The 14,843-nt window shown below is 43.3% G+C and overlaps 1 protein-coding gene across 2 annotated transcripts in view; it reads right to left on the reverse strand.

Moving 5' to 3' along the window:
- The window catches only part of ddhd1a (DDHD domain containing 1a), a 41,480-nt gene extending 28,203 nt beyond the window's left edge, over nt 1-13,277 (reverse strand). The window contains exons 1-3 of one of the 2 annotated variants that reach the window (XM_029729891.1): nt 11,982-13,277; nt 9,537-9,716; nt 3,412-3,513 (exon numbers count right to left, since the gene is read on the reverse strand). In XM_029729891.1, the coding sequence (XP_029585751.1) occupies nt 3,412-3,513; nt 9,537-9,716; nt 11,982-12,816 (1,117 nt within the window). In that variant the 5' untranslated portion in view covers nt 12,817-13,277. The remainder of the gene's footprint in view (nt 1-3,411; nt 3,514-9,536; nt 9,717-11,981) is intronic. The other variant, XM_029729892.1, reaches the window with a different exon arrangement.
- Nucleotides 13,278-14,843: the final 1,566 nt, after the last annotated feature.

The following is a 14,843-nucleotide window of genomic DNA, read 5'->3' on the forward strand; positions in this document are numbered from 1 at the left end:
GCAATACGACATCCCATCTGGTTTGCGCTTAGTGGGACTATCATTTGTTTTTCAACAGGACAATGACCCAACACACCTCCAGGCTGCTTAAGGGCTATTTGACCAAGAAGGAGAGTGAAGGAATGTTGCATCAGATGACCTGGCCTCCACAATCACCCGACCTCAACCCAACTGAGATGGTTTGGGATGAGTTGGACCGCAGAGTGAAGGAAAAGCAGCCAACAAGTGCTCAGCATATGCAGGAACTCCTTCAAGACTGTTGGAAAAGCATTCCTCATGAAGCTGGTTGAGAGAATGCCAAAAGTTTGCAAAGCTGTCATCAAGGCAAAGGGTGGCTACTTTGAAGAATCTCAAATATAAAATATTTTTCGATTTGTTTAACACTTCTTTGGTTACTACATGATTCCGTATGTGTTATTTCATAGTTTTGATGTCTTCACTATATTTTTACTATGTGCTACATTGTAAAATAAAATAAAAACCCTTGAATGAGTAGGTGTGTCCAAACTTTTGACGGGAACTGTATGTTTTGGGCAAAATAGTATTTGTAATTTTTTTGCAAGTCTGGAGTGCTTTGTACTTGCACAGGACTAATCATGTGTGAGAGTGAGACTTAGCATGGGGGGGGGGCCCTTAGCATGAGCATCACACCGGTATCACACTCTGTCCAGAGCGCTCGCTTCCTCAGATCGTGTCCAGATTACTGCTGGTGCATTAGGTTGTTAATGCTCTGAAAACACTCAGCAGGTGTTCAGAAAACTCTTAACTAATGCAGTACAATCTACAGAGTAGGGGACATCAAAGCCTCAAATCACCTTCTTCCCTTCCTTCCCCCTCTTTCTCTCCTCCTTTCCACCTCCTAATTGGAGGCATCTGAGAAGTGTTGTAGAACCACCAGCGGGGAATAGAACAGTGTCTTTGTGAGAGTCACGTGGAGGGGTAAAGCAGGACGTCCCTGTTCTAATCTCATCAGCGCGGTGAGGATTGAGGAGCAGTCATAGATGCTCCAGTTGATCAGTCTCCATTCAGGGCCCCTCAGAGTCCTGATGATCCAAAATGGCTTAATGGAATGATAAGCAGGAGCTCAGGACTTAACCCATGAAGAAGAAGCTGTGATAGATGGCGGACCGCATGGAATTGGTTTTCATTTAGGAGAGGTAACCCATTGGGGCTTAAGAGAGGGATGTGTAGAAGGGATGGGACTGAATCTCAACCAAACAGCTTTAGACAAAGTAAAAAGAAAACTCAATCCAGTCGATGGTCATAAGAATCTATTGCATTGGAAGACCTGAGGGTAAAGATTTGTCAGTATTGCAGAACTTTTCACCGGGTTAGAGTAGCATGTTTTCATTTATCATTGGAAATCACTTGGGATAACAAGCATGCTTCACAACAAGTATCACACCAAGGTTGGGATCAATTCCACCTCAATTCAGCCAAATCAGGAGGTGAATTTATATGGAATTGACAACCAGCACTATACCACACTACTGTACATCATCTTACTACAGTACTCTACAGAAGCGGCGGCAGGCAGCAGGGATAGAATGATCTGTTCTAATGATCGGAGAAGTACAGTAGGGAAAGAACCTCACCACTTAGCTTACACCTACTCTGAGTCCACTGTAAAACGGGATGTCTTGAGGAGGCAGCAGGTACTCAGTCTTACCCATTAGCCAGCCATAGGAATAAATAAATCATGGCTGACTGGGTGGGGAATGGGGAACGTGCTCATGTTGCCAAATGAGAAGGGAAATGAGATGGACAAGCTTCTCAGAGACAGCATCCTGTTTTACAGGGGAGCCCAGGGCAGAGCAGACAAGCCAGTGAGGGGAAGAGGGGGAGGCCTGGATCAAAGCACACCAGAGGATCTAACAGTCAGCCACAGAGAGGTTAAGAGGTTTACATGGGAGGCTTTCCAACTATGCCCCGGAGAGCAAGAGAGGATGAGGGAAGAGGGAGAAAAAGTTGTAGATAGATTTAGAGACCGTGTGAGAGACCAAGAGCTAGAACTAGAGTGAGAGAGGTAAGACAGAGAGAGAGAGAAACAGAGCGAGAGAGAGCCTCTTGTAGCTTTGTTTCTGAGATAGGGAATTATGCCACTAAACCAAGGCAAAGCTCCTTTCCTCAAATGAATTACTGTTATGTTTAAACAGTGTTATTGTTAGGATGCTAGCTCAGAGCAGTATTGTCTCTTTTAATTGGCATGGGAGAATTAGTGTGACAATTACAGGCAACACCTAACTAGGGTCTGCCAAACATCTTAGATATGTTCCTAGCCTCTGAAGGGTTCCACACCATGTAGAGAGCCACAGAGGGAGTACTACTCTCAATACTAGGACACTAGGGTGCAACCCAGTACTGAATTAGATTGGCTCTAGGGCAGGGGTCAGCAACAGTTGGCCAAAACTGGCCCGCGAGTGATCTTTTTTTGGCCCCCCCAAAGCTCTTTATAAAAAGGGGGGATTTTAGTTTTTGGTCTAAAGACAAATCGCCATTAAGTCAGCTAAAAATGTGTTTAATTTAGGAAATCTGTTCCCTAGTACTCCTACGAATAAAAAGAGACATGATGTCTCAATGTAATCAAGGTATGAAATAGTTATTTTTTTGGACTTAGTTGTGGTGTGCAGTGTACAAAATTATTATAATTATTTTGTGGCCTGCCGACCACACCCCCCCCCCCCCCCAACAAAAATTGTCACTGAATCTAGTGGCTAACCCCTGCCCTACGGTGCTGCAGATAGTGTATAGACTCCTATCGCCAGCTATAAAGGAGCCGTTATTACATCCATTGAGGCAATGCTGGAGCTTATAGTGCAGCTTGCAGAGCACAGTGTGCTATGTTGGCCTGAATGGTGCCTCTGTTGCCTCTAAACGAGAGCTTTGTTCATTCTCTTCAGAGCTGTGGTGGTGATACGGGACGTTCATTAAGATGTGATCAAGCCGCTGGAGGGAAGGGGAGGCGGAGAAGGGGAGGCTTTTTGGAGAACCAGCTTATTGAGCTCAGATCCTTCGTTTTCCTATTTGGATTTAGAGAGCCTGGAAAGATGTTACTAGCTAACTGACTCTCCACTTACTTAGCTCTACCACCACTAACAGACAGACCGGAGCAAGACTTGCAGGTATCATCCAAAAGTCCAGAAAGCAGCAGCAGTAATAGTGACATACTCTGGGACACAGGAAGGGAGGCATTCTAATGACTAGGCCCAGTTTAAACTAAAGGAGTGAGTCGTCGTCTAATCTAGATCCAGTTCTACTAGAGCGGGTTGACGTTGTCTAACTGGACTTAGTTCTAGGGAGAGCTCAAAGGGGTGAGCGAAGATCTAGTTCAATCAAGACCTAAGATCTAGAGGAAAGAGGGAGTATAGCAGATATAATGTAGGAGATAAAAAAAGGCTGGCGTTACAGTACCTGAGCAGCGCTTGCGCTTGAGACATTTAGTTGTAGCACTCGGTTGATATCCACTCCATTTGAAAAGAAAGGGGAGGTAGAAAGGGGGCAGGTGGGAGAGAACTAACAACCAAGAGAGAGTGAGTGAAGGACATGACTTGTGTTTTGTCACAAAGGGCTACCCACTGCCATCACTGTTAGACTGGAGGGCATTTGTCAAGCAGCGCTGGTATCAGGTAGCCACCCTGGGTCTTGTGTGGGTGTATAGTACAGCTGTTGACTAGAAGCTGTTGACTAGTATTCACATCAGAAAATGTCACAGAAATGTGCATTAGTAAAAGTTCAAAAGTGATTAAAAAAATAATTTGGAAAAGTTTGAAGCATATAGCCAACCAGTAATACATTTTGTTAAATTTCATTAGCTTCATTCAACTGACAAGCAAAGTTCTTCATTCAAATAAAACCTGTCCCTATGTCTATATGAACATGGCTCTTCATTTTGGTGGCTTAATTAACATGTCAATATGTGCTGTTGCACACAATCTTGAGCTGAGAGGGACCATTGAAACCCATTTGCAGCGCTGTTTGACATATGCCCAAGATGACTGAGGTAGCACCTGAACCTTATTCTTGTTTTACTGCCTTTAGGGTACTCAGTGTGGACTATATCATGTGCTGGTAATGAACAGATAGTTTGGTTTAAAATCATTTTAAAACATGACAAATGGTTGGTCAATGGAGGCTAGATGAGAGTGATATACGACATAACATATTCAGAGTGATAAGAGGAATACATGGTGGTATAGTACATTCAGCCAGATAGCTGTCATTCATTTTGTCAAACAGGTTGAGTACAAATTGCAAAACAACATTCCAACATCAAATTTAAAAGTATGTTCCTGAAAAAATGTTGGCGGGCTATCAAAGTAAAAGCCAGACTTAACAGCGTAATATTTTAAGAGGATTTCACAACGATCCAAAAGTGAGTGGGCTGCCTACAGAGAGGTTTCTTAGAAGTAGCCTGCCTTACAGCTTTTTCCCCCTTGCTCATGTTTTCAGTCTAAAAAACAAAAGAGCTAAATTATTTTAGTGGGTCAGAAAAACTTCAGGGAAGGATATCCATTCCTGAGAACAGAGGCGAGAACCATTTCTGAGAACAGAGAGGAGGAAGTTGCCCTCTAAGATATTTCCTAAAGTCCAAGCAACTGCTCACTCCTTCCCACACACTGGCCATACAGTAATTCTTGCTCTCTCTCTCACAGCCATCAAGCAACAATGGTTTCATTTAGAGAAATGTCCTTCCATTAGACCATTGTGTCAGACTTGATGTCATCACATAGCCTATGGCTGCAGTCAGACAGTGCAGTGACAAGGACATTGGGAATCCGTCTGAGCCCTGACCTCAAAGGACCAGTTACCACTGTCACACTGACTCAGATAACATGACCTAGGCCTTGCCCTGTGGCAGAGCTCTGTTTGTGGACCTTACTGTTGGAGGGGAGGAATGGCCTTAGCTGATTGAAGTGGGTTTATGTTTAACGTGTGTTAGTCAACATGAAGGTGTTCCTATTAAACCAGAAGAACCCTGAGCTGGGAGCTCAGCTGGCCATAAAGGTATTATGCTGTGCTGTGACTGCTTCCATATTTCACATTTACTCACAGCTATAAATAGGCTGTGATCGGTCCATCAAGAATACCCAGGCGCAAGGAAGTTGTCAAGGGGGAGTTGTATTTGGATAATAATAAGACTTTAGGATGACGTTGGTGTATTGGAATGTAAATAGTATCATAATCAGTCAAGCAGAATAACTATGGGTGTGGATATGGTATTGAGATGTCTCCTATCCTTTCAGGCATTCGATTACCAAATGAATGTGGATCTCCATTCCGGATAGGGCTATAATTGTACCATTTGAGTGGAGGTTAAGACCAAGAGATCAGACTTGCAAATGACAGCAGTGCTTTCCTCAGCTGGGCTGGGATTGGGCGAAACCTGCTGATTGTACAAGTGTTGTCAGGACAGGCTGGGAGAGGGGAAGACATCGATAGAAAGAGGGAGACCAAGAGAGACAGGGGGGGGGGGGAAGAGAATGACAAATAAAGAGAGAGACAGTTAGGGAGAAAGAGAGAAAGATTGTTATATAGAAAGCGAGAAACGCCACCCTCTGAGGGTCTGGGACCACATCACAACAACAGTGGCTGGAAACAAATAGGTTTATCCTGCTTAACAACTTACTGTCTGGGGACGTCCTTAATGAAGTATATTACTGTATCATTTAAATTACTACTAATGCAGCATTAATATATCTGACTTGTTTTCTGAACTGAAGTTGGCTTGTGTGGCCGTGATTAAAGGCTAATCTTGGGTTTAGGGTTTCAATGCGGTACATTTCTGGATGTTGACAATTGGAGACAAAACGGCAGTGTTATGGAGTAGATTACATTTTGACATGGCCTGCGCTGAACTTGTTTTGGCCTACATCTTGAATCAAAAAGGTCCATTGGTGTGGATTTCTCTGTTTAAGAGAGAGCACCATAAACCTCTCAAATGGAATGACATTCCAAATGTCATATTGGTTAAGAGCTCGTCTACTCCGCTGGGAGCTTTGGATTTAATTGGCCAGGGAAAAGACCAACACAACAGAATGCTATAGTATCTGGTCAATCACATCACATCCATGCTATTCTCCATCAAGTGTATCCAGCCACCCACACACCCACATAGCGACATACAGCCTGAGGTATTCAGCCTTCAAATAAACATAAAAATGCATTACACTACTAAACTGTGTCTAAAACTCTTATGATTTAAAAAAAAAAAAAAAAAAAAAATGTATTTTGATTGATAGGCCTTCTAGCTATTGAAAGCTTAGCGAATACGTACGCTAAATGTAAAATGTCAGCGTGCCATGACGATTGTCCTGGGTTGTAGACTAGAGCTGTGACTAGTGATGGAGGGAAAACAATCTATACAGTTACATAGAGATATTACTTTTGACAATATATCGTATCGCTTTGACAATATCGCAATAAAATTTACTTTGCTAGTTGGCTGTACCTGCAGCCTATTCACTAACTGCAGTATTTTTCCTTCATAGCTTGTTGTCCATCTTTTTAAATAGGGTGACAATTTCTTTTCAGCACTTTTATTTCAATGACGGACCAAACCTTGTTTTCTCATGTCTCTCTCTTGTCCCTCTACAGCAGACATACGGTGAGCAACATGTTTGGAACATTGAATCACAAAATCACAGTATCGAATCACATTACATACAGAATTGTGAGAATCGCAATACATATCGTATCTGTACCTAAGTATCCTAATAATATGGTATTGAGGTCACTGGCAGTTCCCTGCCCTAGCTGTGACATGACATTATGTGATGTTCTGGCCTGTGTGTGTTGTTGACATATGACCCTGTGTGCCTGGGGGGTTTTGCTTGCCGTGACGCTCCAGGAGCCTGACGGACTGAAGTACACCCCACCGTCATGAGCCCTGGCCCAGCCTCTAGCCAGCCCACATGCAAATCTCTCTACTGATTCAAACGCCTTCAAAACACATTCGTATGATAGATTCTCACATCAGTACACAGTCCCTTCACATACCCGCATCTCTCTGTTGCCATCACCCACCACTCCAACACAGACACACACACAGTACACACATATCCACCAGGGATTCTTCCATAAACAGCCTCCCTAAGTGATACACAGCCAGTGCATGTTTAAACAGGTCTGACAAACAAAAGGTAATGTATCCAGTCAAAAAGACGTCACATAAAGCTTACTCGGGCCTCCTAAAACCTGAGAGGGGAGCCATCAGGGGGCTCTTGTTATTAACACCCTGCTCCTTAGATGTAATCACAGTGAGAGGGTCATGGAGCCCCAATGGGACTTTTCAGTCACACTGCATGGAGCAACTCTGTGGATATGTGTGCGAGCGACTGAGCATACAGGCCTGGCCTACGGTATCAAAAATGTTTTTGCCAAATGACGGTTTCTTGTACAACAAACACTCTCATAGTGATACTTTGTACTTTCTTCCTCCGAGAGGAACTTCCAAGCCAGACTGGCAAGTAAGACAGACTCTCTGTATTCTGTACAAAAAAGAAACCACCTCATCACACCTTTTAACTTTCGTCCAGGCAGGCTAACATGTTTCGGAAGTTATGCCTTGATCAGAGCATCCGATTCGGTAAGCTACTGTATATGGTACAATAGACTCACTGTCATTTTCAAGACTTCCTTGACTTTTGCAGAATGTGTTAACAGATAACTTTGAAGTGAATCCTTGAATTCATAAAGAAATGTGGTGAAGCGTTAGAACAGAACAGTTTTCTATTCTCTCAAAGAGGTGACTCAAAATGGAAATTATGGGATGTGGCAGTGCTTTCAAAGGGGGATTTGGAAAGGGCTGGGTTGTGGGTGCCGTTGCCGTAATCCTGATCCCATTTCAAACACACTGATTATGACTTGTGTCCTCGGTGTGTGTTTATATTTGTGTACGTTTGAGAAAGAGGGATAGATAGAGAGTGAGAGAGAGAAAGAGGGAGGAGGAGGGGTAGTAAAACAAGGGAAATTCGGAGAAGTGGCGACATTTGGCTTTAGGTTTACAAGTCGGGTTAGAATTACAGTTAGTGTTAGGTTTAAGGGAAAATAGGATTTTGAATGGGAATCAATTGTTTGGTCCTCACATGGATTAGTAGAGAGCGAGTCGCCTCTGTCTTTCCACCAGTTCATGTCGGTGATTAAATTTGAGTGGCGTAGCTAGTACCGTGCAGGCGCTTGAGAGAACATTGCATTGGCAATAAGGCAACCTCCAGTAGCCAGCCAGTCTACTCATGACTATATATACAGTCCCCTATTGCTCCTGAAGGGCGAGACTGTCCTTGTATGAATGAACAGACTGTACTGTTGGATGCATTCAGAACACAGGTCTGAAATAGAGGCTAGATCAGGGACCCATTCAAGGACTAAACGTATGTTGATCAACACTGAGTCAGAGCAAGTCATGATCATTTACAATGGGAGGTTAATCACTGTGCAAACACTGTGTTATGGTACAATTCAGAGTGCCACACAATGAGAAGATGGCGCTGGCCTTGGTTGGTAGGAAAGCAACACCTGTTCTCAGTTCGAGATAGAAGTTGTCTTCAAGCTTAGCATTGATTTGTCCGATGATTTCTCACACAGATACAGCACACACACCAACACTGGTGGCATTTTCTCTTACACACACACACACATCAAGGTGACATTTTCCTTCTCCCTTGCTTTCCCTCTCTCTCACACACACACATGCACACAATCTCTCCTGGTGACACACTGATTTAATACCTCTGGTATCGAAAGTCATTCACACACTCACATTCATCACAGAAGAAGCAGCCATTTCACAGGGCTGAAGACTGTGCATTCAGGAGGGAATTGCTGACTGAAAGATTCCATTTGTCATTTGTTTTCTGAGTGCTCCAACAAGCTATTCCTGAAACGAACTGCTGTCTGAGCCTTGCATGAGAAATACACTTTTACCTATAACACACTCTGGGTTAACACGATATAATCAACATCCTCATAAAGACAATCTGGTATGTTTCCCCTTTCTGGTCTACAGGGAGATCCTGATAGCTAATACGTTATGGTTTATGAGTCCCAACAACACTTTTCAGTTCTGATAAGGTGGGCAAAGGTGGGTGTTATTTTTAATGGAGTCCATAACTAACCCAGACACCATCTACAGAGAACCCCATTTGACAGCTGCTACCACACTGCATTATCTGTAAGTTCTCTATAGATAAGTACCTTTCTGGAATTATAGTCAGGTTAGTAGTGATTGCCCTGGCAGAACTTCGCAGATGAAGATTGTGAGAGAGCATGGCTACAGCACTGTTATCCAACCCTGGTCCTGGAGAACAAGCTGATTCAGCTAATCAATAAATCATCAAGACGTGGTTAGTGAAATCAAGTGTTTCAGTTCTGCTCTGGACCAAAAGCTTGCCCAGACTGTAGCTCTCCAGGACCAGGGTTGGAGACAACCAGTATTCCGTCTTTAGAATAATGCATTATATACTTGATATAAGCCTAACATTGATAAAGATTTATTTAGGCCTAAACCATATCTCCCACAAGCCCTGGTGTTCTCTCACCATCTTTGCTGTCGACTGTCTTGGCCACCACAGAGTCAGAGTCGAAGCTGTCCTGCATTTGCTGACCAAGGAAACGGGTCAAGTGCTCCACCTCGATGAGGTCACTCTCATCCTCCTCCAATGGAAGCCAGGTACCGTCGATGAACCACTGGCCCCTCATGACAGGAATGCTCTCCTGCTCTGAGGGTGGGAGAGAGAATGGAGCAGGGGGAAGTTCGAGAGATTTAAAAAGCATTCCATTTTTTCCCCCACTTTTCTTTTCAATGTTCCCCTTGATTGTTTGCTAGACGGGGAACAAAATGCTAGACAATAGACAAAAATTGGTAACGTAGCATGAGCCAGCAGGTAACAACTATGCGCGTGTGTGGTGCTGACACCAAATGCAAATACATCTAGGTAGTTGCTTTGTGAAGGCTGCAATAACAGGTAGGCCTAATTAGGCACCCCATAAAGCTAGGCATTGGCAATCTCAGTGGAGTGTGGAGGGAGGCGAAGTTGATTACAGAACTGATTAGATTAGAATTAGTAGTCGTTGGTGAGAGCATGACCACAACACTTCATTCTGTAATGTGTGTTTTTCTATCTAATGGCCACAGAGATTGGGTGTGACTGTTCCTTGAAAAATGGGTACTAACCAACACACACCATCTATAGTACAGAGCAGCAACGACAGAGAAAAGCTCTTACGGAAATCACTTTTACAGTAGCCTACATTTGTATTCAGCTTTCATTTATCATTGGATGTGGTACAGATGTAGGATAATGAAAATACCAATGGACCCTTAGAAATGTCTTACTCAACAAAACAGACTCTAGTGAGAAGATATAGACCTAATGCATGTCAAACAGTGATATTACAGGCCCAAACAGTCAGAGTCTCAAACTGACTACAACATCTAGCTGGAAGATCCTAGTAAACCAACTGTCACTTTGTGTCGCCTCAGGCGAACTCAGCGAGATATTTCATTTTCCCTGAAGGGATGCATGGCTATCTCGCTGGCTTGCTCAAGTAATCCAGAGCTCTATAGCAACCAGCTATACCACCATGGCTGACTTTCTTGTAAATCTCCATGAATTAGTTGGCACGGTCCAGATGCATTCATTGGAGGCAGTGCCCGGGACAGCGGCTAGACTAATAATAGGCCACTTTTGTGGGTTTGTGATAGGTAGCACAAATAAACTTTGGGTTCATTAGGTTGCTTAAAGGCAATGTTTCTGACCCTATTCCAGATTGTGACTACACAGTACCAGTCAAAAGTTGACACACCTACTCATTCAAGGGTTTTTCTTTATTTTTACTATTTTCTACATTGTAGAATAATAGTGAAGACATCAACACTATGAAATAACACATATGGAATAATGTAGTAACAAAGTGTTAAACAAATCCAAATATATTTGTTATTTTAGATTCTTCAAAGTAGCTACCCTTTGCCTTGATGACAATGCATTTCAATTAACAAGCGTGCCATGTTAAAAGTTAATTTGTGGAATTTCTTTCCTTCTTAATGCGTTTGAGCCAATCGGTTGTGTTGTGACAAGGTAGGGGTGGTCTAAATTTGCGATAATCCGTTCACCTACTCTGCATCTCACAAAGACACAGCAGTTGGAACCAAAAATATCACATTTGGACCACCCCTACCATGTCACAACACAACCGATTGGCTCAAACGCATTAAGAAGGTAAGAAATTCCACAAATTAACTTTTAACATGGCATGCTTGTTAATTGAAACAAGCATTCCTGGTGACTACCTCATGAAGCTGGCTGAGGGAATGCCAAGTGTGCAAAGCTGTCAAGGCAAAGGGTGGATACTTTGAATAATCGCAAATATAAATAGATTTTGATTTGTTTAACACTTTGTTGGTTACTTTGTGATTCCATGTGTTATTGCATAGTTTTGATGTCTTCACTATTATTCTACAATGTAGAAAATAGTAAATATAAAGAAAAACCCTGGAATGAGTAGGTGTCAGACTTTTGAATGGTACTGTATATATTTTTTTTACTTTAGTGTGCTTACTGTATTTGTACTTGGGATATCACTTTTGACAGGTACTGTATGTGGCCTATATTTGTACATTAAAGCATATTGTAGACAAACATAACATAGTAGGCATGAATGAGATGGTGACACCATGCCATCTCTGATCTCGTGAGTGTATACAAGGTAATCTCTGTAGTGACCTGGTAGTGATTTGTCCATGCAGTCTCTCATTGGAGAGATACGCAGCAGGAATTAAGACCAGAGATTATGGGCACCACTCAACATCTGGCACTGATGCGTTTGCTTGCCAGTGGCAGATGAATAGCACTTAGCAACATGGGTTGATGTCGACTAAAATACTTTAACCCTCTTCCACACATTGGTTTGCAAGCAAAAATACCTATACAGGAATGCTGGGTATATAAGGAGGAAAGAGAATGCTTCCTATTGATACTTACGATTCCAATACACAGGATAGCATTCTCTGTCTTTGACATCCACCTCATACAGCCCACCCCTGACACATACAGCCTCTACGTTGATGTTTATTGAATCAAGGTCTCTTCCGTCTGAGGAGTCCGTTCTCTCCATCGAACCCCTGTCCCTATTCACCCTAGTTCTCGGCTCCGGCACTGGTCCATCTCGCTCGACTCCGTTCGACCCCCCAGTTGTCGCTTCCACCCCGCTTGCATTATCTTCCTCGTACGCTTCATCCATTCCCAAAGAACCCTGGCGCTTGGTCGTTCCAGGGTTCAGTTCGCAGAATCTACGGAACATGACCTCAATTTTCAAAGAGTCGTGTCCAATGAAAGGCTTCCACGTTTTTTTGTCCTCTTTGTAAAACCACCGCACTTCTTCGGGTCCCAATTCTGTGACAACCTCATTATACCGGTTCCTTGAACTACTGCTCCGAGTCCTCTTTCTGCTTTCCAACACCGGGGTGGCGTTCCGGTCATTTTCACTGAAGTCCAGAGGACCGGTGTCTAGGTAGGCTGCGGGAGGACTCCGGTTGTTGTGACAGCCGGGGTAAGCCTCCTCTAGGCCCAGTATCATACAGTTCGGAGGAACCCGGTGGCGGCCTCGCAGCAGAGGCATGTGCCTGTCCAGACCTGGCTGAACCGAGTGCATCCCCGCCAGCATTGTTTCGCCAATAGGCTCTTCATAGCAGCATACAAATACATCTTTCTCCAAGTCCCAGTCTCTGTTGTTGTTGCCGACAGATGAGACCCTATTCTCAGGGCTCTGTGGAGAGCTGCTTAGCAAAGACGTTTTATTTGTAAAACTGCTCGACATAACTATTGAGCAAGCTATCTTGTCATTAGCTCGGTAGCTAACCGGCCGACCCGGCCTAGCTATGTTTTGCTATGAAGCAACTACTGGCAATCTGTCATGTGTTTGACGAGATAAAACTAGCTATTTTACTAATTGACAAGAAATAAAACGAGCCCTAGCCAGCTTCAATCCGAGAAACCTGCTATTCTCTCTTCGGCACAACCACCTGACCTACACCAAATCTTTTATAACTAAACCCTACACCTTCTGCAGCGGTACACAGCCCCCTTCCTGCTGGAACCGGTCACAGAATCCGCTTGGTCCAGTATGATATTGTTCTGTAACAAGTTGATACCGCTTTCTTTCCTGCGAGTAGAATTGCAGATTATTTCATGTCTAAACAACTCGCCGGCTTGCATGGAGACACAAGCGCGTGCGTCAACTAGCTCTCTCTCCCCGTGACAGCTGACGCACGTATCACAAGATTCCTACGCCCAGATGTGAACGCGCACGTAGAATGTACGCAAACATTCTTCTTCTTCGATATCATGGCGGTCCGCAAACGTTTAAAGTTCATGCAGGCACCTACTGTGCTGGAATGTACGATCACTTATGATCTGCCCAAAACTGTACTGCCATGGAAATAGAATTCCAAACCAAATAAATTCCCAACTTCTACTACACCCTCCCCAACCCCATTAAACTTTATATAATCCACCCCTAGGATGGTTCAGCATGTCAACAACCATTTCAAGAGTATTTATGTTTATTATGGATCCCCATTAGCCACTGTCAAGGCAGCAGCTACTCTTCCTGGGTCCAGCAAAAATGAAGGCAGTAATATACACTACCGTTGAAAAGTTTGGGGTCACTTAGAAATGTCTTTGTTTTTGAAAGAAAAGCACATTTTTTGTCCATTAAAATAACATCAAATCGATCAGAAATACAGTGTAGACATTGTTAATGTTGTAAATGACTATTTTAGCTGGAAACAGCAGATTTTTTATGAAATATCTACTTAGGCGTGCAGAGGCCCATTATCAGCAACCATCACTCCTGTGTTCCAATGGCATGTTGTGTTAGCTAATCCAAGTTTATAATTTTAAAAGGCAAATTGATCATTAGAAAACCCTTTTGCAATTATGTTAGCACAGCTGAAAACTGTTGTCCTAATTAAAAAAGCAATAAAACTGGCCTTTAGACTAGTTGAGTATCTGGAGCATCAGCATTTGTGGGTTCGATTACAGGCTCAAAATGGCCAGAAACAAAGAACTTTCTTCTGAAACTCATCAGTCTATTCTTGTTCTGAGAAATGAAGACTATTCCATGTGAGAAATTGCCAAGAAACTGAAGATCTCGTACAACGCTGTGTACTACTCCCTTCACAGAACAGCGCAAACTGTCTCTAACCAGAATAGAAAGAGGAGTGGGAGGCACAACTGAGCAAGAGGACAAGTACATTAGAGTGTCTAGTTTGAGAAACAGACGCCTCACAAGTCCTCAACTGGCAGCTTCATTAAATAGTACCCGCAAAACACCAGTCTCAACGTCAACAGTGAAGAGGCGACTCCGGGATGCTGGCCTTGTAGGCAGAGTTTCTCTGTCCAGTGTCTGTGTTCTTTTGCCCATCTTAATCTTTTCTTTTTATTGGCCAGTCTAAATAATTGGCTTTTTCTTTGCAACTCTGCCTAAAAGGCCAGCATCCCGGAGTTGCCCCATCCCACTGGGCACAGACATCAATTCAACGTTAATTCCACATTGGTTCAACGTAATTTAATTGAAATTACATGGAAACAACATTGATTCAACCAGTGTGTGCCCAGTGGGATGTACAAATAGCCCCATAGGGATATTGAATGTCAAACCAAATTGACCATGGGCATTATGATTGGGTCCTGTGCAGCTGTGCTCCGAATTGATGATTACTTGCCAGCTGTGGGCATGTGGGTAGGAATAAAATAAACCCAACCCACAGAAAACTGTTATGTACCCTTCATTCTGTGACATACATTTTCCTATCATCTCCTTTTTGGACGAGACTGACTTTA

Source organism: Salmo trutta, chromosome 33 (assembly GCF_901001165.1).
Source record: "Salmo trutta chromosome 33, fSalTru1.1, whole genome shotgun sequence".
NCBI classification, from domain to species: Eukaryota; Metazoa; Chordata; class Actinopteri; order Salmoniformes; family Salmonidae; genus Salmo; species Salmo trutta.